A 25,082-nucleotide genomic window follows, 5' to 3' on the forward strand; every position below is an offset into this window, starting at 1 on the left:
ACAAGGCACCGGGACCAGATGAGATGCATCCAAGGATATTGAAGGAAGTGAGAGTAGAAATTGCAGGGGCACTGGATTCAGTCTTCCCTAGACTCAGGGGAGGTGCCAGAGGATTGGAGAATTGCAAACATTATGCCCTTGTTCAAAAAAGGTTGTAAGGATAAGCCCAGCAATTACAGACCAGTCAGTTTAACTTCAGTGCTGGGTAAGATTCTAGAAACAATTATTCAGGATAGAATTAGTTGTCGCTTGGAAAAACGTGTATCGATTAGGATGAGCCAGCATGGATTTCTAAAGAGGAAATTGTGTTTAACTAACTTGCTGGAGCTTTTGAAGAGGTAACAGAGAGGGTTGATGAGGGTAATGCTGTTGATGTGGTGTACATGGACTTTCAAAAGGCATTCAATACAGTGCTGCACAACAGACTTGTGAGAAAAGTTATTGGGAATCAGTTATGGGAAAAGTTATGGAATAAAAGGAACAGTAGCAACATGGATACGAAATCAGCTGAGTAATAGGAAACAGTGAGTAATGACTAATGGATATTTTTTGTGCTGGAGAAAGGTTTGTAGTGGAGTTCCCCAGGGGTCAGTATTGCTTTTCCTGATATATACAAATGATCTAGACCTTGAGTATTGCTGTAAAAAGAGACACATTGAAGCTTTCCATCTTGTAATCATCGGGACACCTCACAAGTATACCAATACAAGGGGAAGACAACAATTTATACTGCATGAGAAGAGAGTGCTGACTGGTTGGCAACTGGACTCTGGTAGAGGCATTGCCATGGAGAATACACCACTTGATGGTGACAGACAATTGATTGCCAAGAATTGTTTGAAATTTAAACCAGGTGGCTTGACCCTGATTGGTCAAAGCATTGTCCTGAGGAATGACATCAGCAAATGCTGTCACTTATTTTGTTTAGCTAAAACAGGTGCAATGTGTACACATGTTCTTTCTGTCTGCAAAGAACAGGGCCCCGTGTATTAATATATGTAGCTTCCAACGCACGCAAATACACCACATTGTGAGCCCAACTGATAATCTTAAATGTCAGCGTAATTCTTGCACATTGAGGATTATTTAGCAAATGTTAGCCAATCACGGAATCACATCTAATGTTGTATATCAACAAAATCCACGCCATTCTTAATGACACGTCCAAATCCATATCAATTGGCTCTTCTGCTCAATATGACCAGACAGCCTTGCTTGAATGTAAGATAAAAAAACGCTTGCAGGACTTGTGTAAGAGAGATGAGCTACTGCGTGATATATATATGACAGGGTTCATCCTCACGGTTCACTACATCCCCGTATGTATGGACTGCCCAAGATACCCAAAAGTGATGTCCTTCTATGCCCCATCTTCTCTGTGACCGGCTCTGCACAACATGAATTGGTCAAATGTTTGGGCGAATTGTTACAACCAGTTTTGAGCAAGTTTTACACATATACATTTGCGAAGGCTGGACAGGACTTGCACATCGATAGCAATGCTGTGTCCATGTGCTCATTTGACATTGCTAGCATATTCACCAATGTTCCACTTCAGGAAGTCATAGATATTTGCGCTGCAGCACTATATCATGGCGATGTAGACCTACCACATTGCGTCAATCAGTATTCATTGAACTTGGCAACTCGTGCAGTTGAGATCAGTTTCAATAGCACCATGTGTGTTCAAATAGATGGTGTTGCCGTGGGATCCCCTCCAGGCCCAGCTCTCGCTAACATCTTTGTTGGGTTCCATGAGAAACGTGTCTTCGATAGAATGACACCCAACCTCCTACCCCTCGCATATTTCCAATGTGTGGATGATATGTTTGCTATGTTTAAATCCTCAGCTGCGTGTAATAATTTCCCTACATGTCTTAATGGGCTCCATCCAGTGCTGAAATTCACCTTTAAACTGGTGTAGTCAAATGAACTCCCCTTCCCTGACGTACTAGTGGAGAAATCTGACAGGGGATTCTCTACCACGATCTACCACAAGCCGACCTTCACTGGTCAATATAGGTGTTGGGATTCTTACAGTTCCACGTGCTATAAGATTGGTCTTGTTGGCAAACTTGTAAGTAGGGCCCAAGCCATTTTCTCACCAGGCAATCTTGGTGCTGAAATAGGAGCATCAGGGGCATCCTGCAGGATTAATGGCTGCCCTTAAATCCGATTATTCCGCACCGTATATCACACAAATTCACAGACGGGCCTAAGGCTGTCACTTTTGGCCCTGAAGAGAGCCCAGTCTTTTTTATTCATTCATTCATTTCTGGGATGTGGGTGTCGCTGGCTGGGCCAGAATTTATTGCCCATCCCTAGTTGCCCTTGAGAAGGTGATGGTGAGGTGCCTTCTTGAGCCGCTGCAGTCCATGTGGTGTAGGTACACCCACAGTGCTGTTAGGGAGGGAGTTCCAGGATTTTGACCCAGCGACAGTGAAGGAACGGCCGATATATTTCCAAGTCAGGACGGTGAGTGACTTGATGGGGAACTTCCAGGTGGCAGTGTTCCCATCTATCTGCTGCCCTTGTCCTTCTAGTTTGTAGTGGTCATGGGTTTGGAAGGTGCTGTCTAAGGAGCCTTGGTGAATTCCTGCAGTGCATCTTGTAGATGGTACACACACTGCTGCGACTGTGCGTCGGTGGTGGAGGGAGTGAATGTTTGTGGATGTGGTGCCAATCAAGTGGGCTGCTTTGTCCTGGATGGGGACAGCGTAGAGGGAACTTTACTCTGTATCTAACCCGGTGCTGTACCTGTGCTGGGAGTGTTTGATGGGGACAGTGTAGAGGGAGCTTTACTCTGTATCTAACCCCGTGCTGTACCTGTCCTGGGAGTGTTTGATGGGGATGGTGTAGAGGCAGCATTACTCTGTATCTAACCACGTGCTGTACCTGTCCTGGGAGTGTTTGATGGGGACAGTGTAGAGGGAGCTTTACTCTGTATCTAACCCCGTGCTGTACCTGTCCTGGGAGTGTTTGATGGGGACAGTGTAGAGGGAGATTTACTCTGTACCTAACCCTGTGCTGTACCTGTCCTGGGAGTGTTTGATGGGGACAGTGTAGAGCGAGCTTTACTCTGTATCTAACCACGTGCTGTACCTGCCCTGGGAGTGTTTGATGGGGACAGTGTAGAGGGAACTTTACTCTGTATCTAACCCCGTGCTGTACCTGTCCTGGGAGTGTTTGATGGGGATGGTGTAGAGGCAGCATTACTCTGTATCTAACTCCGTGCTGTACCTGTCCTGGGGAGTGTTTGATGGGGACAGTGTGGAGGGAGCTTTACTCTGTATCTAACCCCGTGCTGTACCTGTCCTGGTTTTGATAAATAAGATGTTTCTTTTCCTGTGATTTTGCTAGGGGGACGATATTGGAATTGTGATTGAGGTAGTCTGGTGACCAATCCACCATGGGCTCCTGGATCAGCTCTAAAAAGCCAGACGCGGTCTGGATTGCTGTGGCCAGACCACCTGGTGCAGGGAAGACATCTCTGATCAGAGCACTCCTGGGTGATGAGAACACTGAATCCCCACACGGTCCTGGAAAGAAATTCACTCATCCCAAATACCCGAACGTTACCATCTGCGAGTTTCACTCCGACTACCCAAGTGGCAGTGAATTGGACCCGTATGACCTGCTCATCATCGTTTCTTCACTGGATACGTTTGCTTCTGAATATGTGAAGTTCGCCAAAGAGGGCCAGACCATGGGCAAGGCTTGTTATTTTGTCCGCACCAAGATTGACACCGATGTGCAGCGGTACCCATCCACAATTAACACCGTAAGACAACTTGAGAATATTTTTCAATCGATTACCTCCTCGTGTTATGACTTTCTGGCTAAGGAAGACTTGCAATCTTCATTGATATTCCTCGTGTGCAGCATCAACACTGATATCTATCAATTCCCCCTCCTCCGTGTTATCCTGGAAAAGAAGGTTAATGAAATGAACAAGTATGTATGGATTTGATCAACAATATTGAGCAGGGCGGCCCTGTGTTGTGTTAACTTTAGAAGAATGAGAGGTGACCTCATTCCGATATGTCAATTCTTCAGGGCTTGAGAGGGTAGCGGTTGAGAGGCTGTTCCCTGGGGCTGGATCGTCTTGAACACACGGGACACAGTCCCAGAATAACGGGCTGATTATTTCCAACTGAGATGAGGAGAAATTTCCTCACTCAAAGGAATATAAACCTTACCCCAGAGAGCTCAGTTGTTGAGTATGTTCAAGATGGAGATCGATCGATAGATTTTTGGCCACTGAGGGGGTTAAGGGATATGGGGACAGTGCATCAAAAGGAAAATCAGCTGGGCTCTTACTGAAAGGTGGAACAAGTTTTCAGGATGTGTGTCAGACTCCTGCTCCTATTTCATATGTTCTTAACTCTTAGAGGTCACCTTTCAATCCAAGTAAATCAGCACGTGAAATGGTCAGGATGTTAAATAGCATTTGGTGGGGTAGGGCTGGCAGTGCAAGAGCTTTATCTGGGAATTCTGTAGCTCAACACTGCCCATAGAGTTAATGTTTCAACTCAATGATCTGTAATGGTGACCATGAAGTTGTAGGATTGTTGTAAAAATCCATCCACTTCACTAAATTCCTTTAGGGAAGGAAATCTGCTGTCCTTACCCAGTCTGGCCTACATGTGACTCCAGTCTCACAGCAACGTGGGTGACTCTATTCTGCCCTCTGAAATGGCTGGGCAAGGCATTTAGTTGTCTTCAAGAAGGAGGCTCATGATCACTTTCTCAAGAACAATCAGGGCTGGGCAATAAATGCTGGCCTTGTCAGTGACGCCCTAAAATGAATAATAAAAAATAAATGTAGAGATTCACCCACACACTGACAATCTAAGTGAAAAACCAACAGGTGATGGATTGCCTGTGAAATGCATTAAGTTGTTTCTGAAGACATGACAAGATCTTGTGTCTTTTTGTTTAGAACCAGGGGAATGACTGAGGACACAAGTGGACAGTATTCATCGAACAAGTGTAGTGATGCTGATGTAGTGACTGGATCTGGCCGTCTTTGGCGATCGCTGGTCTGGCAAATCTTCCTTGATCAATGCACTGAGAGAGCTGCAGGATGACAATGAAGCAGCAGCAAAGACAGGGCTGAGAGACTCGTGCACCAAGCCTGTTGTGTACTCCTTCCCCGGGTATCCCAGCATCAGGATTTGGGAACTCCCCGAGATCAGTGCAAACCTGAAACCAGAGCATTACCTGAAGCAAGTGAATGGCAAAAATTATGCGATCTTCATAATCATCACTTCTGAAATCTTCAAAGATCACCATGGCCAACTCGCAAAGACTCTCCAGGACATGGGGAAGAATGTTTGGTTTGTCCGCACTAAGATCGACAGTGACCTTGAGGCTCATAAACGGCATCTTAAATCAGAATACAATGAAAATAGGGTTACTGAGGCGATCAGACAGCTCTGTGTCAAATCCCTGGAGAAGGGAGGAACTCAGAAACCTGAAGTGAACATCTTGAGCAATCTTGAAACCGAGAAATTTGATTTTCAGTCAATTTTATCAAGAATTGAAAACCATCCTGAAGCAATCAAGTGAGTAACCTGGAGCGGCTAGACTGGGAGATACTTTAGAATCATAGACAACAGCAGGAGAGTGATTTCCCAGTTAGTCCTTCTGCACCCTACTCATGCATAGAGACATGGGAAGTAGGAGAAGGAGGAGGTCATTTTAAGAAGCAGAACCTCAAAGGTAATAACCTCTGGATTATTACCTGAACAAATTGGCACAGGACAAATCAGATTAGAGAAATGAATGTGTGGCCCAAAGACCGGTGTGGGAGAAGTGGGTTCCGGTTTGTGGGGCACTGGCACCAGTACAGGGGAAAGTGGGATCTGTACCATTCGGACGGTCTACATCTGAACTGTGCTGGGACCGGTCTTCTTACGAGCTGCAGAACTAGGGAATTCGCGAGGATTTTAAACTAAGTAGTGGGGGCCAAGGGATCAAACTTGGAAAGATGTGGTAAACCAAAGAGTAGAGAAAAGACAAAAGGAAAAGGTATGATTATGGGAAATGACACACAGACCGTGACAGGAAGAGATAGAAAGTACTAATCTCCAACAGAAGATGAAACGAGAGGTCATAAAAAGAATAAATGGATAAAACTAAAAACTCTGTATCTGAATGCGCGTAGCATTCGAAACAAAACAGATGAATTGAGAGGGCACATGGAAATAAATAATTATGATTTGATAGCCATTTGCGGAGACATGGCTGCTGGAGGACATGGATTGGAACCTGAATATCAAAGGGTACAGGATATTTAGGAAGGAGAGGAAGTGATGAAAAGGTGGAGGGGTGGCTTTGTTAGTTAATGATGGTATTAGCACAATAGAGAGGGGTGACCTACGTTCAGGAAACTAGGATGTGGAAACTGGTTGGGCAGAGATGAAAAGTGGTAAAGGCAAGAAGTCACTTGCGAGAGTTGTGTACAGGCCCCCTAATAGTCACCACATGGTAGGATTGAGCATAAAGGAAGAAATAATGGGAGCTTGTCAGAAAGGCACGGTGATTATCATGGGAAATTTTATTTCACATATAGACTGGAAAAGCCAGATGGGGAAAGATAGCCTAGATGAGGATGTTTTTGGGATAGTTTTTTAGAACAGCATGTTCTGGAGCCAGCCAGAGAGCAGGTTATACTAGACCTGGTATTGTGCAATGAGATGGGAGTAATTAATGATCTCATAGTGAAGGCGCCCGAAGGTAGCAGTGACCATAATATGATGGAATTTTACATTCAGTTTGAGGGGGAGAGGAGTGGGTTTGAGACTAAGTTTTTAAATTTAAATAAGGGCAATTATGAGGGCATGAAAGCTGAGCTGGCAAAAGTGAATTGGCAAATTAGGTTAAGGAATAGGTCAATCGAGATGCAATGCCTAATATTTAAGGGGATATTTCAGAATGCACAGAATAGATACACTCCAACGAGTAAGAAAAAGTCTAAGGGATGGACACACCATCCATGATTAACTGGAAAGGTTAAAGATAGTATCAACTTAAAGAAAAATCATATAATTGTGGAAAGATAGGTGGAAGGCCAGAAGATTGGACAGAATATAAGGAATAGCAAAGAATGACTAAAAGACTAATAATAAATATCAGAGTATGAGAGAAAGCTAACAAGAAATATAAAAACAGATAGAGTTTTTATAAATATTGAAAAAAGCAAAGAGTTAACAAAGTGAGGGTTGGTCCTATAAAAAGTGAGTCTGGAGAATTGATAATGGAAAACAAAGAGATGGCAGATGAATTGAACAGGTATTTTGCATCAGTTTTCACTATAGACAATACAAGTAACTGCCCAGAATAGCTATAAACCAGGAAATGGAAGGGAAGGAGGAACTCAGGAAAATTACAGTCACCAGAGAAGTGGTACTGAGTAAATTGTTGGAGCTGCAGGCTGACAACTGCCCGGGTCCTGATGGACTTTATCCTAGGGTCTTAAAAGAAGTGGCTAGTGAGATAGTTGATGCATTGGTTTTAATTTTCCAAAACTCCCTAGATTCGGGGAAGGTCTCATTAGATTAGAAGATAGCAAATGGAGCTTCATTATTCAAAAAGGGAGGGAGACAGAAAGCAGAAAACTACAGGCCAGTTAGCTTAACATCTGTCAGAGGGAAAATGTCAGAATCTGGTTTTAAAGAAGCTATAGCAGGGCATTTGGATAAATTCAATGTAATCAGGCAGAGTCAACATGGTTTTGAGAAAGGGAAATCATGTTTAACCAACTTATTGGGTTTCTTTGAGGAAGTAACATGCTCTGTGTATAAAGGAGAACCGGTGGATGTACTGTACTTAGATTTCCAGATGACATTTGATAAAGTGCCACATCAAAGGTTATTGCGGAAAATAAAAACTCATGGTATTGGGGGTAACACATTGAAATGGATAGAAGATTGGCTAGCTAAGATGAAGCAGAGAGCAGGGATAAATGGGTCTTTTTCAGGTTGGCAAGATGTAATGAATGGTGTGTCACAGGGATCAGCGCTGGGACATCAACTCTTTACAATTTATATAAATGACTTGGATGAAGGGATGGATGGGATGGTTGCCAAATTTGCTGATGACACAAAGATAGGGAGGAAAGTAAATTGTTAAGAGGACATATGGAGGCTACAAACAGATGTAGATAGGGTAAGTGAGTGGGCAAAGATCTGGAAGATGGAGTTTGTTGTGGGAAAATGTTAAATTGTCCATTTTGGCAGGAAGAATAAAAGAAAAGCTTATTATTTAAATGGTGAGAGATTGCAGAGCTCTGAAATGCAGAGGGATCTGGGTGTCCTAGTGCATGAATCACAAAAGGCTCATATGCAGGTACAGCAGGTAATTAGGAAAGCTAATAGAACGTTATCATTTATTGCGAGGGGAATTGAATACAAAAGTAGGGAGGTTATGCTTCAATTGTACAAGGTATTGGTCAGACCACATTTGGAGTACCGTGTACAATATTGGTCACCTTATTTAAGGAAAGATGTAAGTGTATTAGCAGTTCAGAGAAGGTTTACCAGACTAATACCAGGAATGGACAGGTTGTCTTATGAGGAAAGGTTGGACAGGTTAGGCTTGTATCCACTGGAGTTTAGAAGAGTAAGAAGTGACTTGATTGAAACATAAGATCCTGAGGGGTCTTGACAGGGTGGATGTGGAGAGGATGTTTCCTCTTGTGGGAGAACCTAGAACTAGGGGTCACTGTTTAAAAATAAAAGGGGTTGGCCATTTAAAACAGAGATGAGGCAAAATCTTTTCACTGATTGGGCTGTGAGTCTTTGGAACTCTCTTCCTGAAAAGGTGGTGGAAGCAGAGCCTTTGAATATTTTTAAGACAGAGGTGGATAGATTCTTGGTAAGCAAGGGGGTGATGGGTTATCAGTGGTAGGTGGGATGCAGATTTCAGGTTCCTATCAGATCAGCCATGATCTTATTAAATGGTGGAGCAGGCTCGAGGGGCTGAATGGCCTACTCCTGCTCCTTGTTCGTATCTTGGTATGTTCATATGTACTTACCAAGGCCACAGCTCTTATTGATGAGGAAAGGTAGAAAATGAAAGGATCACCTCCTTCCCTCTTCCCCGAACTCCTTCTCTCACCAAACTTCAACTGAAGCACTCTAATGTTTCCCAAAGCAGCACTCCAGTGCAGACAAAAGCAGCACTGTAAATGGATTGCTTTTATGCTGTGTGAAGCTAGCTTCTGAAAACCTGTTTAAGCCAGTTCACTAATTTACTAGCTGCAGCTGCAAGCAGAGCCTGTTATTCAGATGGCTTCTTATGTTTGTACAAATGTGTTTCATATTCCTGCTTGGTTTGACCTTTAAACTTTTTATGATATTGTTGTTTCTCATAATCCCACTTCAAACAGGTCTTTTCCACTTCTGTTTGAGCAGCGTCAATTATATTCTCCCTGTGGAGCTTCATAATTCATTTCAACCCTTCAATTCTTTTACATGACCCATGAACTATATCATTCCACTCCTTTGCAGGTTTAGAATGGTCCTTTGCAAACTGTCCACTTGCCTGGATTCCAACTGCTGCATTTTGTACATTAGCGCCAGCAAGCTTGTGAAAATCAAATCTCTGGTCATTGGCTTTTCCAGACTATTTTGTGTGTTCAGCCCTTTTTGTTGGCAATTCTTGATTTCCAATTCTATGGGCACTTTAGCTGTTTTCATATTATCCATTACTGAAGTTGATAAATCAGTAATTTTACTTGGATCAGTTCTTTGCTCAAATGGACCACAATCCAGCAAAGAGTTTTTATTCACATGAACAACTTTCAAACTGTGACACTCCTCTTTCCTTTCGTCCAGTTTGCATAGCAGTTCAAGAATCTCATTACTCTTTTCACGACAAAGTTCTAACAGTTAGTTTTAGTTTTTAAATCTGTATTCAACCAATTATTCTGATTTACTTAAGGCATTTTCTCTAATGTTTCATAGCAACTATTGATGCTTGAAGTTCATCCAGTTTTAACTGAAGTTTGACCTTTTTTAAGTTTGTTTCTACAAGTTTATCATTTAGACATTTTAAGTCCTCAGTCAGGTGTTCTACTTTGTGACTGATTCTCAATTGTTCTAACCAATCATCTTCTTTCATTAGCAAGCTCCTCTTTTATACATGAAAATTGATTCTCTACGTTAATAGGTTTTCCTTCAATTGCTTGTTATCTGCAATAAGCCTTTCATTTTTGGCCACAGTAGTTTTCTGAAGTTGGCTAAGGTCAACATGATCAATCTGCTGCAATACAGTCAGTGCCACATTCCTGTCTCCACTAGCCAAGTCATTACCCAGAATAAAATCCACCCCTTCAATCAGTGATTTAGGAATAATTCCCATCAAAACAATTCTATTTACCAAATGATTTTGTAATGTAACTTTACACAAAGAAACAGGCTCATAAAATCTTTTAATATCCCTTTTTAGTACTTTTTCCTTCATAAAACTATCTGGACCTGTTATGACATGGCAAATGATGAGTGCCAGGTGGACCAAGTTCACAAAGGAAACTTGGCCACGCTATCACAACGGTTTTGCAATTTGTATTTATTACGAGATATGTGCACTGAATTCAGAAGTAATACGTCCACTTAGACCTTTAGAGATTTTAAAAATTAAATTCAAATATTTATTAACAGAATATAAAAAATTTCAAGACTACAATTACTTACTACTATAATAACTCCTAAACTCACTACTTAATCTAAAAACACCCTTTCAGGCAACGGTTCAAAATAGATTTGATTTAAAACAGACCCAGCAATTTAACTCAATACCCACTCGACAGTGGAATTCCAAATGGTTTTTCCCCAACTTCAGTTTCATTATATAGCAGACTTATGCTGGAGGCTTCATTAAGGCTATTTCACATACCCCTGTTAGATCTTACATGGCCTTCCCTCACATAGCCTTTCATTCTCTATTATATATGTTTCTTTTTAATATGCCAATTTAATTGTTCCATGTCTTTGAAACTTTATCTTCCTCATAATATAAAAGCTTTCACGGTGCTAAAATATTGTCAGTAACCCTTGGGAAAAATAAACACATTCCTTAGCCCTGCTTATCTGACTAGTTGTAAACAAACTAAGATACCTTTGAAATCCAAATATCCCTTCATTTATTTAAAAATTGTATTATCAGCTACCATCAGTGATTGATCAGCCCCTGTATCTCTCAAAATTTTAATCTGTTTACTTATTTTGTTGGAGGAGTAAAGGAATACGTCTCCCTTTGACACAAAACATCCAGACCCTCTGTCAGCCTGATTTCCTTCACCAGTAATCAAAGAAGAATTCTCTGGACTATCCTGAATCATATCTTCCTTTCCTGCCTGTTCTGAAGGAATATGTTTCACCTGTACCACTGCTACAGTTTTACCAATCATTTCCTTTTCTGATGCAACCTTTCTTGAGGATTCCTTAGGCATTCCTACTACTGCAGTAGGTCTACCATTTAACCTCCAGCAATCTGTCTGAGCATGTCCCACCTTGTTACAATGAAAACACTTAGGCATTCGAATGTCACTTCCACCCTCAGCACCTTCCTTTCTAGTCTGAAGAGAAATTTCCTGGGAATTCCCAGCTGTCCCTTCTCTTCCCTGGCTACTTGCCTCCCTTTCACCTTCCCATCTTCTGTCCTTCTCAGGTCTGTGGGGGTGACGGAAAAAGGGTTTAGATTTATGGACCAGTTCATAATTATCCACCATCTCCACTGCCTGTCTAGCTGTTTTAACCTTCTGGTCTTCAACATGGGTTCTAACTATAGGAGGAAGTGAATCTTTAAATTCTTCCAAGAGAATTATTCCCCTAAGAGCTTCATATATTGTGTCTACCTTGAATGCCCATATCCAATGGTCAAAATTACATTGCTTTACCCTCTCAAACTTAATATAGATCTACCCAGGCTGTTTCCTATTCCAAAATTTCTGCTTGTATGTCTCAGGGACTGACTCACATGCACTCAGAATAGCCTTTCTCACTGTATCATAATCCACCTCTTCTGAAAGCGAAGTATAAACCTCATGAGCTCTACCTACCAGCCTAAACTGTAAAAGCAATGTCCAGATTTCTTTTGGCCACTCCATTTGCCTGGTCACCTTTTCAAATGAGATAAGGAACGCCTCTACATCCCTTTCCTCGAACCTTAGGAAGAGCTTGCACAAACTTAAACATCTCACCACTGGGTTTTGGGTTGGAGGTTTTTTTCATCATCAGAACCTTCCTTAGAATCTGAGATCTCTTTTATAAGGTCCAGCCTTCTAAGCTGGTATCCCCTTTCTTGTTCCTTCTCTCTTGCCTGAAATTCCACTTCCATCTTCCTAAATTCTCTTTCTCTTACCTTTCGTTTTTCCTTTGCTTCCAGCCTTTTCAATTCCAATTCTCTCTCCTTTTCTGCCCTTTCTTTCCCTTTTTCAAACAAAGAAAAGTACAGCACAGGAACAGGCCCTTCGGCCCTCCAAGCCTGCGCCGATCATATTGCCCGTCAACTAAAACATTTTGCACTTCCGGGGTCTGTATCCCTCTATTCCCATCCTATTCATGTATTTGTCAAGCTGCCTCTTAAACACCACTATCGTACCTGTTTCCATCACCTCCTCTGGCAGCGAATTCCAGACTCTCACTACCCTCTGCATAAAAAAAACTTGCTCCACACATCTCCTCTATAGTTTTCTCCTCTCACCTTAAATCTATGTCCCCTAGTAATTGACTCTTCCACCCTGGGAAAAAGCTTCTGACTATCTTCTCTGTCCATGCCACTCATAATTTTGTAAACTCCAATTTCCTCCAATTCAAGTTTCTTCATTTGTAACTGAAGTCCCACGGGCCATTTCGGATTCCAACTAGCATAATATACCCCACAGCAACTCCAATTCCTATGTCCAGTACCTCTTTACCTCCATGTACACATTTTGTAAGGATTCACAGATCCCACCAATGTTCAAGGATTTCCAATCCCACACCAATTATTATTCCACGTCCAATCACCTGCTGTCTGCGTTTCAAATCCCACAAGAGCCTCCACCTTGTTATGACCCCAGCTGAGGTTACCACTGGACAAGACTGTTCCTGGGATGGAATCCAGCTTGATAGATCCTAACTTTCATTTGTTTAGAAACATGGTGAGTGGCTACTGAATAGAGTACCAGAGTCAGCTAATGAACTTTTAACAAAAGCATAAAGCATTTATTAAACAAGAAGAGATGAACTATATTACAATACTCCTTCACTCACAACTATATATCTTTGCAGATATATATAGATTTGTATATAAAAGTCCCAAGTTACAAAAGCTATCTTATGCTCTAATGATCACAGTAAGTATACAATCCATGTAAATCTATGGTACCCTGTGGTCAGACACACCACACTCTGAAACCAAGTGACAGATGCCGGTTAACCAAATGCTATGGATCTCTTCTCAACTCCCCCCAGATGCTTGTCACACTGAGCCAACCAGTTTCACTGCTCTCCGTCTTTCACACGAGAGTTCCCAATCTCCATTCTCCAAGAACTCACTTTGGAATCTTCTCCCAAACAGTTGTTTTCTCTCAGATGCCTTTCACAAGGGTTCACCTCCAGGGTTTTGAACTGTCCTTCCAATGTTCTCTTCCCTGGATCACCATGTGCATTCCCGTTTTCCTCCACACACTCTCTCTCACTGACTCAGCCATCAGCAGTTCCACTGCTTCACATGCCCATAGCAAAGAGTTACAGACCTTCAGTGTCTCTTTGGGCCTTCTTGCCTCTTGTAAGCTGTTCTCAATTTAAACCTGCTTTCTGCAGCTTTTGTCTCTTTTAAATCTGAAGATTGGGGCCTTTCTCTCTGCCCCTCACTCTTAACTTCACTTGGGACCTTTCCCAGGTTTCTGAACTTCCTTTGACCAGAAGGTCTTCTTGGGACTTTCTCCTGTTCCACTCCCCTGGATTTTGGGGTCTTTTCTTTAGCTTGGGACTGGCTATCTGTCCCCTTTTGTTCCAGTCCCTCCTTGGCAGCTGTCTTCAAAACCAACTGGACTCAGACAGCTGTTTCTCTTCTGTGTGTGTCTGGGGAGGGACCAGCCTGTCTGGACCCCAGTTGCTAGGCAACAGCCCAGGCTTTTTTTAACTCAGCTTACAGTTGTAAAACACTCATTAGAAATGCAGGCACTGTTTAAAGTGAAACTAAAACTCAATTTGACCTTTCTTAACCCACAAATACAGAAACACGAATCAAACTTAAACTTTAAAGCTAAGATTCATTCCTAACACCCACAAATACCAATATAACTTACTTAAACTATCTCTATTCCCTAACACCACACCACCCTCCTCCAACACCTCTCCAATGCCATCTAGCTGGGTGGGACTGCTCTCACCTGGTTCCATTCTTAGTCTATCTAATGGTGACCAGAGATTCACCTGCAATGGTTTCTCTTCCTGTTCTCGCACCCTGACCACTGGTGGCCCCCCCATGGATCTATCCTTGGCCCCTCCTATTGCTCATCTACACGCCTACCCTCAGTGACATCATCTGAACCCTGCCACCTGCCAACCCAAGATGGCCTTGCAAGATGGCTGCCGATACCCATCTGCCAACGCTCAGGAAACCAATGATGTTGCTGCTAGAATGCACCACAAAAAGGAAACACAACCTATCCTGATAGCACAGAGGGGGTGGACACTGATAGGAAGATCAGTAATATGGCTTTATGTCAGTTTGAGGTGGGGGGGGCAGGTCGATATGTTTAAGCCTATCAGAGTTGCAGGCGCGGGACTGAAGGAATCATGACCAGGGCTGTTGGCCTCGTTGGGTAAGCTCGAGGTGGGTGGGAGCGGCCGGAAAGCCAACCGCTGCCCACAATTGGGGCCGGACCGCTGGTGGGTCAATTAAGGCCCGCCCGGCGTTAAACACACATTCTTCAGCGCTGCCCGTGTGTGTGGGGTGGGGGAGGTGAGAGTTCGTGGGTGTGAGCTGGAAACACTCCCTGAGGCACAGAGAGCTGCCTGAGAGGGATGAAGAGGTTTGAAAAGTTAAAAGAAAGAATCTTAAAAAGTCAAAAAAAGAAGTCCCCGCGTGTGTCTCCGCCACGTGAGCAGGGACTTGTTCTTAACGAAATGTTAAAATTTATATTTTAGTTTGAATTGTTGTTGGAAACCTCATTCCGCCCGTGGACGAGTTTGTCTGAAAGATGCAAAGGCCGCTGGGCCTTTCCTCCTGCCCGTCAACCGTAAGCGAAAAATAACATTTAATTGGGGCTTCAATGTCCTTAATGGGCCTTTTTACTTGTCGGTGGGCACACTGCCGACTCCCAGGCGTGCCCACTGACTGACATCAGGACGCTCGCCTGCCCACTGAATAACCCTGCCCCGTGTGTGATTGTAGCGGGTGCTGTGCCTGCTGAACGAAGGCAGCGTCGTTACCAGCTGAGACCCCCCCAGGGCGAGACTGCGAGCGGGTTAAAAGCCTGGATGTTGGACAAGCAATGACGACAAATCAGGGACCAGTGGACGAGTCGAGAGCAGCGCTGGTGAGGCTGAGCCTGGCAGTGTCAGCGTCCATGGGAAACCACCGAGAGGGTGCCCAGGGCCTGTCCATCGGTGGCCTCCTCCGGTTTGGGGAGCTGTGGGGTGAAAGTTGTTGGACGCGGCGTGGGTTTTGTTTACTGGCTGGGAGATAGGGTCTTGACCGGTGTTTTCTTACAGCATCTGCACTGGCCGCAATGATGTCACACTCTGCATGTACGCACAGTGTTGGCAGCAAGCGCAGCCTCACCTGAAGGCACCGTGTTAGTTTTCACATGTTTACTGACAACACCCAGCTCAACCTCTGTCGAATCCTCCCCTGTCTCTGACGTGTCATCATTGCTTGTCCAACAACCAGTGCTGAGCAGAAACCTCTTCAGTTAAACATTAGGATGAGTGAAGCCATTGTCTTTGGTGGTAGACATGTGGAACTGTCTCCCATAAAAATAACTAGATCAATTTAATCATTTAAACCTGAGACTGATAGATGTTCTCGAGCCAAATTAAGGAATATGGAGTGAGTAAATGGAGTTAGGACACAGAACAGCCATAGTCTCATTGAATGACAGAGCAGTCTCGAGGGGCTGAATGGCCTCCACTGGTTCCTAAGGTCCCCATCACAAACTGTTCACTAATCCATCACTGCCTCGGGCTGCTGTCTCAGCCTGAACCATAACCTTGGTGTTGTAACTGACTCGAGGAAATCCACTCCATCACAAAGACCCCCTATTCCCATCTCTGTAACGTTGCCCAATGACCCCCTCACCTCAGCTCATCTGCTGCAGAAGCCTTCACCCATGCACTTGTTAGCTCCAGACTCGGCTATTCCAATGTCCTTTCACTGGGATCCCATCTTTCACCCCCCTGAACTTCAGCCCACCTAAAACCCAGCTGCCTGTATACTAACCTACACCACACCCCCTTCACTCATCACCCCACACCCCCTCCCCACTCCACACCCCCTCCCCACTCCACACCCCCTCCCCACTCCACACCCCCTCCCCACTCCACACCCCCTCCCCACTCCACACCCCCTCCCCTCCCCACTCCACACCCCCTCCCCACTCCACACCCCCTCCCCTCCCCACTCCACACCCCCTCCCCACTCCACACCCCCTCCCCTCCTCACACCCCTCCCCACCTCACACCCCTCCCCTCCCCACCTCACACCCCTCCCCACTCCACACCCCCTCCCCACTCCACACCCCTCCCCACTCCACACCCCCTCCCCACTCCACACCCCCTCCCCACTCCACACCCCTCCCCACTTCACACCCCCTCCCCACTTCACACCCCCTCCCCACTCCACACCCCCTCCCCACTCCACACCCCTCCCCTCCCCACCTCACACCCCCTCCCCACCTCACACCCCCTCCCCTCCCCACCTCACACCCCTCCCCACCTCACACCCCCTCCCCTCTCCACCTCACACCCCTCCCCACTCCACACCCCTCCCCACTCCACACCCCCTCCCCACTCCACACCCCCTCCCCTCCCCACTCCACACCCCCTCCCCACTCCACACCCCCTCCCCACTCCACACCCCCTCCCCACTCCACACCCCCTCCCCACTCCACACCCCCTCCCCACTCCACACCCCCTCCCCACCTCACACCCCTCCCCACCTCACACCCCTCCCCACTCCACACCCCCTCCCCACTCCACACCCCCTCCCCACTCCACACCCCCTCCCCACTCCACACCCCCTCCCCTCCTCACACCCCTCCCCACCTCACACCCCTCCCCTCCCCACCTCACACCCCCTCCCCTCCCCACCTCACACCCCTCCCCACTCCACACCCCCTCCCCACTCCACACCCCCTCCCCACCTCACACCCCTCCCCACTCCACACCCCCTCCCCACTCCACACCCCCTCCCCACTCCACACCCCCTCCCCACTCCACACCCCCTCCCCACTCCACACCCCCTCCCCACCCCACACCCCCTCCCCACTCCACACCCCTCCCCACTCCACACCCCCTCCCCACTCCACACCCCCTCCCCACTCCACACCCCCTCCCCACCTCACACCCCCTCCCCACTCCACACCCCCTCCCCTCCCCACCCCACACCCCCTCCCCACCCCACACCCCCTCCCCACTCCACCTCACACCCCCTCCCCACTCCACACCCCCTCCCCACTCCACACCCCCTCCCCACTTCACACCCCCTCCCCACTCCACACCCCCTCCCCACTCCACACCCCCTCCCCACTCCACACCCCCTCCCCACCTCACACCCCCCTCCCCACCTCACACCCCCTCCCCACTCCACACCCCCTCCCCACTCCACACCCCCTCCCCACTCCACACCCCCTCCCCACCTCACACCCCCTCCCCTCCTCACACCCCTCCCCACTCCACACCCCCTCCCCACTCCACACCCCCTCCCCACTCCACACCCCCTCCCCACTTCACACCCCCTCCCCACTCCACACCCCCTCCCCACTCCACACCCCCTCCCCACTCCACACCCCCTCCCCACTTCACACCCCCTCCCCACTCCACACCCCCTCCCCACCTCACACCCCCTCCCCACCTCACACCCCCTCCCCACTTCACACCCCCTCCCCACTCCACACCCCCTCCCCACTTCACACCCCTCCCCACTCCACACCCCCTCCCCACTCCACACCCCCTCCCCACTCCACCTCACACCCCCTCCCCACCTCACACCCCCTCCCCACTCCACACCCCCTCCCCACTCCACACCCCCTCCCCACTCCACACCCCCTCCCCACTCCACACCCCCTCCCCACTCCACACCCCCTCCCCACTCCACCTCACACCCCCTCCCCACTCCACACCCCCTCCCCACTCCACACCCCCTCCCCACTCCACCTCACACCCCCTCCCCACTCCACACCCCCTCCCCACTCCACACCCCCTCCCCACTCCACACCCCCTCCCCACTCCACACCCCCTCCCCACCTCACACCCCCTCCCCACCTCACACCCCCTCCCCACTCCACATCCCCTCCCCTCCCCACACCCCCTCCCCTCCCCTCCCCTCCCCCTCCCCTCCCCACACCCCCTCCCCTCACCACCCCACACCCCCTCCCCTCACCACCCCACACCCCCTCCCCTCACCACCCCACACCCCCTCCCCTCACCACCCCACACCCCCTCCCCTCCCCTCCCCACCCCTTCCCTCCCCTCCCCACACCCCCTCCCCACCCACATGACTTACACTGGCTTCCATTTGCTCAATTCCTCATATTCAGATCCCTCCCTGACTATGTAACATCCTCTGGCTCAACATCCCACCCTCCAAACTCACCACTTGTCTGCGTGTCAGCTGTGTCTCAGTCAGTAACGCTCTAATCTCACTTAGAAGGTTCTGGATTTGAGCCCCGCTCCAGAGATTGAAATACCGTGAATACTGAGGGAGTGCTGCACTGTCAGAGGGTCAGTACTGAGGGAGTGCTGCACTGTCAGAGGGTCAGTACTGAGGGAGTGCTACACTGTCAGAGGGTCAGTACTGAGGGAGTGCTGCACTGTCAGAGGGTCAGTAGTGAGGGAGTGCTGCACTGTCAGAGGGTCAGTAGTGAGGGAGTGCTGCACTGTCAGAGGGTCAGTACTGAGGGAGTGCTGCACTGTCAGAGGGTCAGTACTGAGGGAGTTGCTGCACTGTCAGAGGGTCAGTAGTGAGGGAGTGCTGCACTGTCAGAGGGTCAGTAGTGAGGGAGTGCTGCACTGTCAGAGGGTCAGTACTGAGGGAGTGCTGCACTGTCAGAGGGTCAGTAGTGAGGGAGTGCTGCACTGTCAGAGGGTCAGCACTGAGGGAGTGCTGCACTGTCAGAGGGTCAGTACTGAGGGAGTGCTGCATTGTCAGAGGGTCAGTAATGAGGGAGTGCTGCACTGTCAGAAGGTCAGTACTGAGGGAGTGCTGCACTGTCAGAGGGACAGTACTGAAGGAGTGCTGCACAGTGAGAGGTTCAGCACTGTGGGAGTGTTGCACTGTTGGACAGTCAGTACTGAAGGAGTGCTGCACTGTCAGAGGGTCAGCACTGAGGGAGTGCTGCACTGTCAGAGGGTCGGTACTGAGGGAGTGCTGCACTGTCGGAGGGTCAGTACTGAGGGAGTGCTGCACTGTCAGAACGTCAGTACTGAGGGAGTGCTGCACTGTCAGAGGGTCGGTACTGAGGGAGTGCTGCACTGTCAGAGGGTCAGTACTGAGGGAGTGCTGCACTGTCAGAGGGTCAGTACTGAGGGAGTGCTGCACTGTCAGAGGCTCAGTACTGAGGGAGTGCTGCACTGTCAGAGGCTCAGTACTGAGGGAGTGCTGCACTGTCAGAGGGTCAGTACTAAGGGAGTGCTGCACTGTCAGGTGTTCAGTGCTGAGGGAGCGCTGCACTGTCAGGGGTTCAGTCCTGAGGGAGTGCCGCACTGTCAGACGGTCAGTACTGAGGGAGTGCTGCACTGTCAGAGGGTCAGTCCTGAGGGAGTGCTGCACTGTCGGAAGGTCAGTACTGAGGGAGTGCCACACTGTCAGAGGGTCAGTACTGAGGGAGTGCTGCACTGTCGGAAGGTCAGTACTGAGGGAGTGCCGCACTGTCAGAGGGTCAGTACTGAGGGAGTGCCGCACTGTCAGAGGGTCAGTACTGAGGGAATGCTGCACTGTCAGAACGTCAGTACTGAGGGAGTGCTGCACTGTCAGAGGGTCGGTACTGAGGGAGTGCTGCACTGTCAGAGGGTCAGTACTGAGGGAGTGCTGCACTGTCAGAGGGTCAGTACTGAGGGAGTGCTGCACTGTCAGAGGGTCAGTACTAAGGGAGTGCTGCACTGTCAGAGGCTCAGTACTGAGGGAGTGCTGCACTGTCAGGGTCAGTACTGAGGGAGTGCTGCACTGTCAGAGGGTCAGTACCTAGGGAGTGCTGCATGTCGGAGGGTCAGTACTGAGGGAATGCTGCACTGTCGGAGGGTCACTACTGAGGGAGTGCCGCTTTCTGAGTTGCCGTTTTTTAGATTAAATGTTGTAATGAGGGTCCCATCTGACCTCTTGTCTTGTGAAAGGTCTAATAAGATGGTTTTGAAGAGGAGCACATGAATTCTCACCAGTGTGTCCCTGAACTATATCACTACAACAAGGAAAAGCGGACAGACCAGTATCATATTTCTGTTCATAAAATGTTGGTTCTCGCAAACTGGCTGCTGTATTTTCTCCATTAGCATTGCAGAGGGGCTTTGTTAATTGTAGAATGCTTCATGATGTCTAGACTCTGTGAAAGATGCTATAATGATGCAAGTCTGTCTTTCTTTCCTGCTCTTGCCTCTTTGGCAGTGACCTGGGCCCCTTGCTTTCTCCCCTATAACTCTACAACCCTCAACCTCCTTTCAGGTCCTCCCTTTAAAGCCAGCTTGTGGTCCCGGCATTTGGTCATTGTGTCAACCATCTCCTTCAGTGTCCCTTTCTCTCCTTGGTGCCTCTGTGAAAAAACTCGAGGAGACTTCTCTCCAACACAGGTGTAAGTAGTTGTTGTGCTTTCTGACCATTTTGTAAGTGGACTGCGCCGGTGGGACATCACCTGATGGTTATTGTGTGAGTTTTTACACTTTTTCCAGGTGTGAAACACTTGAACGCATTAGTGCGGAGGAGCAGGAAGAAATGAACAAAGCTCTTGAATCGGGAGGACTCCCCGAACTTGTCTCGAAAATATTAAAACGCCTGCGTACACCGGGGGGATGTAACGATCAACATTGGGGTCACTGGAGAGGCGGGTGCAGGGAAATCCTCGCTGGTCAATGCGCTACGAGGCCTCCCTGATGACCAACACGGTGCTGCTGCAACTGGGGTTACAGAAACCACGATGAGACCAGCCAGGTATCCACAATCAATCAATAACTTGCAGATTTGGGACCTTCCTGGGTTGGGGACCCTGAAATTCCAATTAGAGAACTACAGGGAGAAGGTGGGCTTCAGCAGGTATGACTTCTTCATCATTGTCGCCTCTGGACGTTTCAAAGAGAATCACACTAAACTGGCTAAATGGATTAACGAGAGCGGGGCAGGTTTCTACTTTGTCTGCACAAAAATCGACAGAGACATTGAGGCGACTCTAAAACGACGGAGAACATCCTTTAACCAGCACCAGGTGCTGGAAACAATCAGGGAAGATTTGCTGAGGGATTTGGGAGAGCACGGTGTGAAATCTCCACAAATCTTCCACGTGTCCGCCTGCAATTTCGAGGATTATGACTCCAAGAGGCTCCTGGAGACCTTGGAGAGGGAAGTTCCCAAGTTCAGGAAACGAGTGTTCCTGAGATCCATCAGGACACCCTCTTCAACAATCATTGCGGGGAAGAAGGATTTCTTGAGCACCGAGATTTGGAAGTTGGCTTTTTTATCGACTGTAGCCGCAATGGCTCCCGTTCCAGGGGTCGGGATTATGTGTGATGTCGGGATATTGCTCAGGAACCTGCCCTTTTACCACCAGTGCTTTGGGCTCGATGAGGGAGCTCGCAATAGAATATCTGCTGAGATTGAGAAACCGGTGGAAGAGTTGAAAGCTCAAATACATTCACCCCAGCCGACTGATATAAACAAACCCCTTTTTTTACAAACTACTGTCTAATAGCTCTGGCATGGGGCTTATAGTGGGGGAATATATCTTGCACGGTGTCCCTGTTATTGGCTCAGTTCTGTCAGGAGGCATTGCATTCACAATGGCAAAGAGGATGCTCACCAGATTCCTACAGGATCTAGCAGCAGATATTGAGAGAGTTCTGCAGTGGGCGGTCCAGTCGCAGATTGAATAGCGACACACACTTGGTGGAAAGGGTTAGCAAATGAGAGTTTCTTCATGTTGACCCTTCAACTTCCATTTCCTCGATCATTTGGGCAGCACGGCAATGTGTAACACAATCTCTTCCATACCAACCAGCTCACAAATACACAGTCAGTAACACTCTCTGCTGGGGCAGGAGGAGTCGGGTTTTTTTTTAATTCGTTCGTGAGATGGGTCAGCATTTATTACCCATCCCTAATTGCCCCTTGAGAAGGTGGTGGTGAGCTGCCTTCTTGAACCGCTGCAGTCCATGTGGTGTAGGTACACCCACGGTGCTGTTAGGGAGGGAGTTCCAGGATTTTGACCCAGTGACAGTGAAGGAATGGCCGATATATTTCCAAGTCAGGATGGTGAGTGACTTGGAGGGGAACTTCCAAGTGGTGGTGTTCCCCTGTGTCTGCTGCCCTTGTCCTTCTGGATGGTAGTGGTCGTGGGTTTGGAAGGTGCTGTCTAAGGAGGCCATTCTTTGTGATGGACGAGGTGTGAGGTAGGAAGCACAGCTCAAGGTCAGTTCTTTTGTGCCGTAAAGACTCTCTGATTCTAGAAGTATTTTGCTGAAGCTGCAATTCAGCCAATTGAGCACAAACCCCAGACTGACGCTCCTGGTGCAGCACTGAGGGGCTGTGCAGTGTCACATCTGCAGTAACTGGGTCCAGTCCTAGGCCCCACACCTCAGGAAGGATATACTGCCCTCGGAGGGGGAGCAGCTCAGATTCACCAGATCAATCCCGGGGCTGAAAGGGTTTAAATGAGAAGGACCGGTTGTATAGACTAGACTTGTATGCCCTTGTGTTTAGAAGATTAAGGGACGATCTAATTGAGGTGTTCAAGACGATTGATAGGGGCCAATGGAGAGAAACCATTTCCTCTGGTGTTGGGTGGAGAGTTCAGAACAAGGTTCACTGGATTGAGGGATGCAAAGAGACTGACAGCTCACACAAAAAGGAATTCCGAAGCCTTCTATAGACATATAATTAATAAAGGATAGTTCAAGGGAGAGTCGAGGGGATTTACACATGGAGGGAGGGGAATAGCTGAGATGTTAAATGAATACTTTGCATCTGTCTCTCCCAAGGAAGAAGATGCTACTCAGGCCTTGGGGCAGGAATTTTCACTCAGTGGTTGGCCGTGAGCACAACTTGCTCGGGCGTGACATGATGCATGTTGACGTTGGCCGATTACGCCAATGTCCATCGCTGGAGTGGGCAGCGTGCCCTCCGACAAGTTTAAAAAGCCTGTTCAGGCCACTGAGTGTCCCATTAACCGAAATTTCTCGCTGCCTCATCCATGGGCGGGATGAGGTTTCCGAAAGTGAATAAAAGTAAAATAAAAGTCTTACAAATGAATTAATAACATGTCCCTGCTCACGGGACTGAGTCACACCAGGGGACATGTTTCAGTGCATTTTTATTTTCTTTATTTAATCTATTTTTTTAACCACACTTCATCTCCCTCGGGCAGCTCCGAGCCTCGGGGAGATTATGCAGCGCTCACTCGTGCGCCTGTGTGTGAGGTTCTTGCATGACCCACTCACCCTCCTCACCCCTGCCACCTCCACACAGGCAGCGCTGCTGCCCACCTTTCACACTGGGCGGGCCTTAACAGGCCTGTGCCAGCATGAAATCGCGGTCCGGTGCCGATTGCGGGCGGCGGTCAGCTTCCCAACCTCCCTCACCCGCTCCCGCCAAGCCTGCCCACCAAGGGCAAAGTTCTGCCCACGGGGACGGAGGAGGTAATTGAGACACTAGAAGATTTAGAATTGAAGAGAAGGTGGTATTGGATAGGTTGTCTGTATTTCACAGATGATAAGGCTCCAGGATCAGATGAGATGCATCCAAGGACACTGAGGGAAGTGAGAGTGGAAATTACAGAGGCACTGGCCTGAATTTTCCAGCCTTCCTGAGACTCAGGGCTGGTGCCAGAGGACTGGAGGATTGCAAACGTTACCCCCTTGTTCAAAAACAGATAAGTCCTGCAACTACAGGCCAGTCAGTTTAACTCCAGTGGTGGGGAAACTTCCAGAAACAATAATTTGGGACAAAGTTAATAGTCACATGGATAAAAGTGGGTTAATTATGGGGAGCCAGCATGGATTTGTTAAGGGAAAATCATGTTTAACTAACTTGCTGCAATTTTTTGATGAGGTAACAGAGGGGGTTGATGAGGGTATTGCTGTTGATGTGGTGTACATGGACTTTCAAAGGGCATATGATAAAGTGCCACACAACAGACTTGTGAACAATGTTAGAGCTCATGGAATAAAAGGGACAATCGCAACACGGATACAGAATTGGCAATGTGTCAGGAAACGGGGCAGGCTTGAAGGGCCAAACGGCCCACACCTGCTCCTAATTCTTATGTTCATATGTTTGTAAACAGAGAGTCGTGGTTAATGGATTTTCAGCCTGGTGGGAAGTTTGTAGTGGAGTTTGCCCAGGGGTCAGTGTTGGGACTCATGCTTTTCATGACATATATTAATGACCCAGACCTTGGTGTACAAAACGCAATTTCAAAGTTTGCAGATGATATAAAACTCAGGAGCATTGTGAACCGTGAGGAGGATAATGTCGAACTTCGAAAGGACACAGACAAGTTAGTGGAATGGACAGACAGATGAAGTTCAATGCAGAGAAACATGAAGTGATTCACTTTGATAGGAAGAACATGGAGAGACAATATAAAATAAAGGGTACAATTCTAAAGGGGGTGCAGGAGCAGAGGGAGCTGGGGGTATATGTGCATAAATCATTGAAGGTGGCAG

At 47.7% G+C, this 25,082-nt stretch overlaps 1 protein-coding gene across 1 annotated transcript; it reads left to right on the forward strand.

Annotated features, from left to right (window-relative positions):
* The first annotated feature begins 3,409 nt into the window (after positions 1 to 3,409).
* On the forward strand, positions 3,410 to 22,437 carry LOC121284321. Its single transcript, XM_041199716.1, is given in 7 exon segments — positions 3,410 to 3,954; positions 4,943 to 5,081; positions 5,194 to 5,567; positions 15,147 to 15,238; positions 20,875 to 21,001; positions 21,196 to 22,087; positions 22,089 to 22,437. Coding segments are annotated over 7 exon segments (2,373 nt in total). The 3' UTR covers positions 22,293 to 22,437.
* The last annotated feature ends 2,645 nt before the right edge of the window (positions 22,438 to 25,082 follow it).

The sequence above is a fragment of the Carcharodon carcharias genome, chromosome 11, assembly GCF_017639515.1.
Source record: "Carcharodon carcharias isolate sCarCar2 chromosome 11, sCarCar2.pri, whole genome shotgun sequence".
In the NCBI taxonomy this organism is placed as follows: domain Eukaryota; kingdom Metazoa; phylum Chordata; class Chondrichthyes; order Lamniformes; family Lamnidae; genus Carcharodon; species Carcharodon carcharias.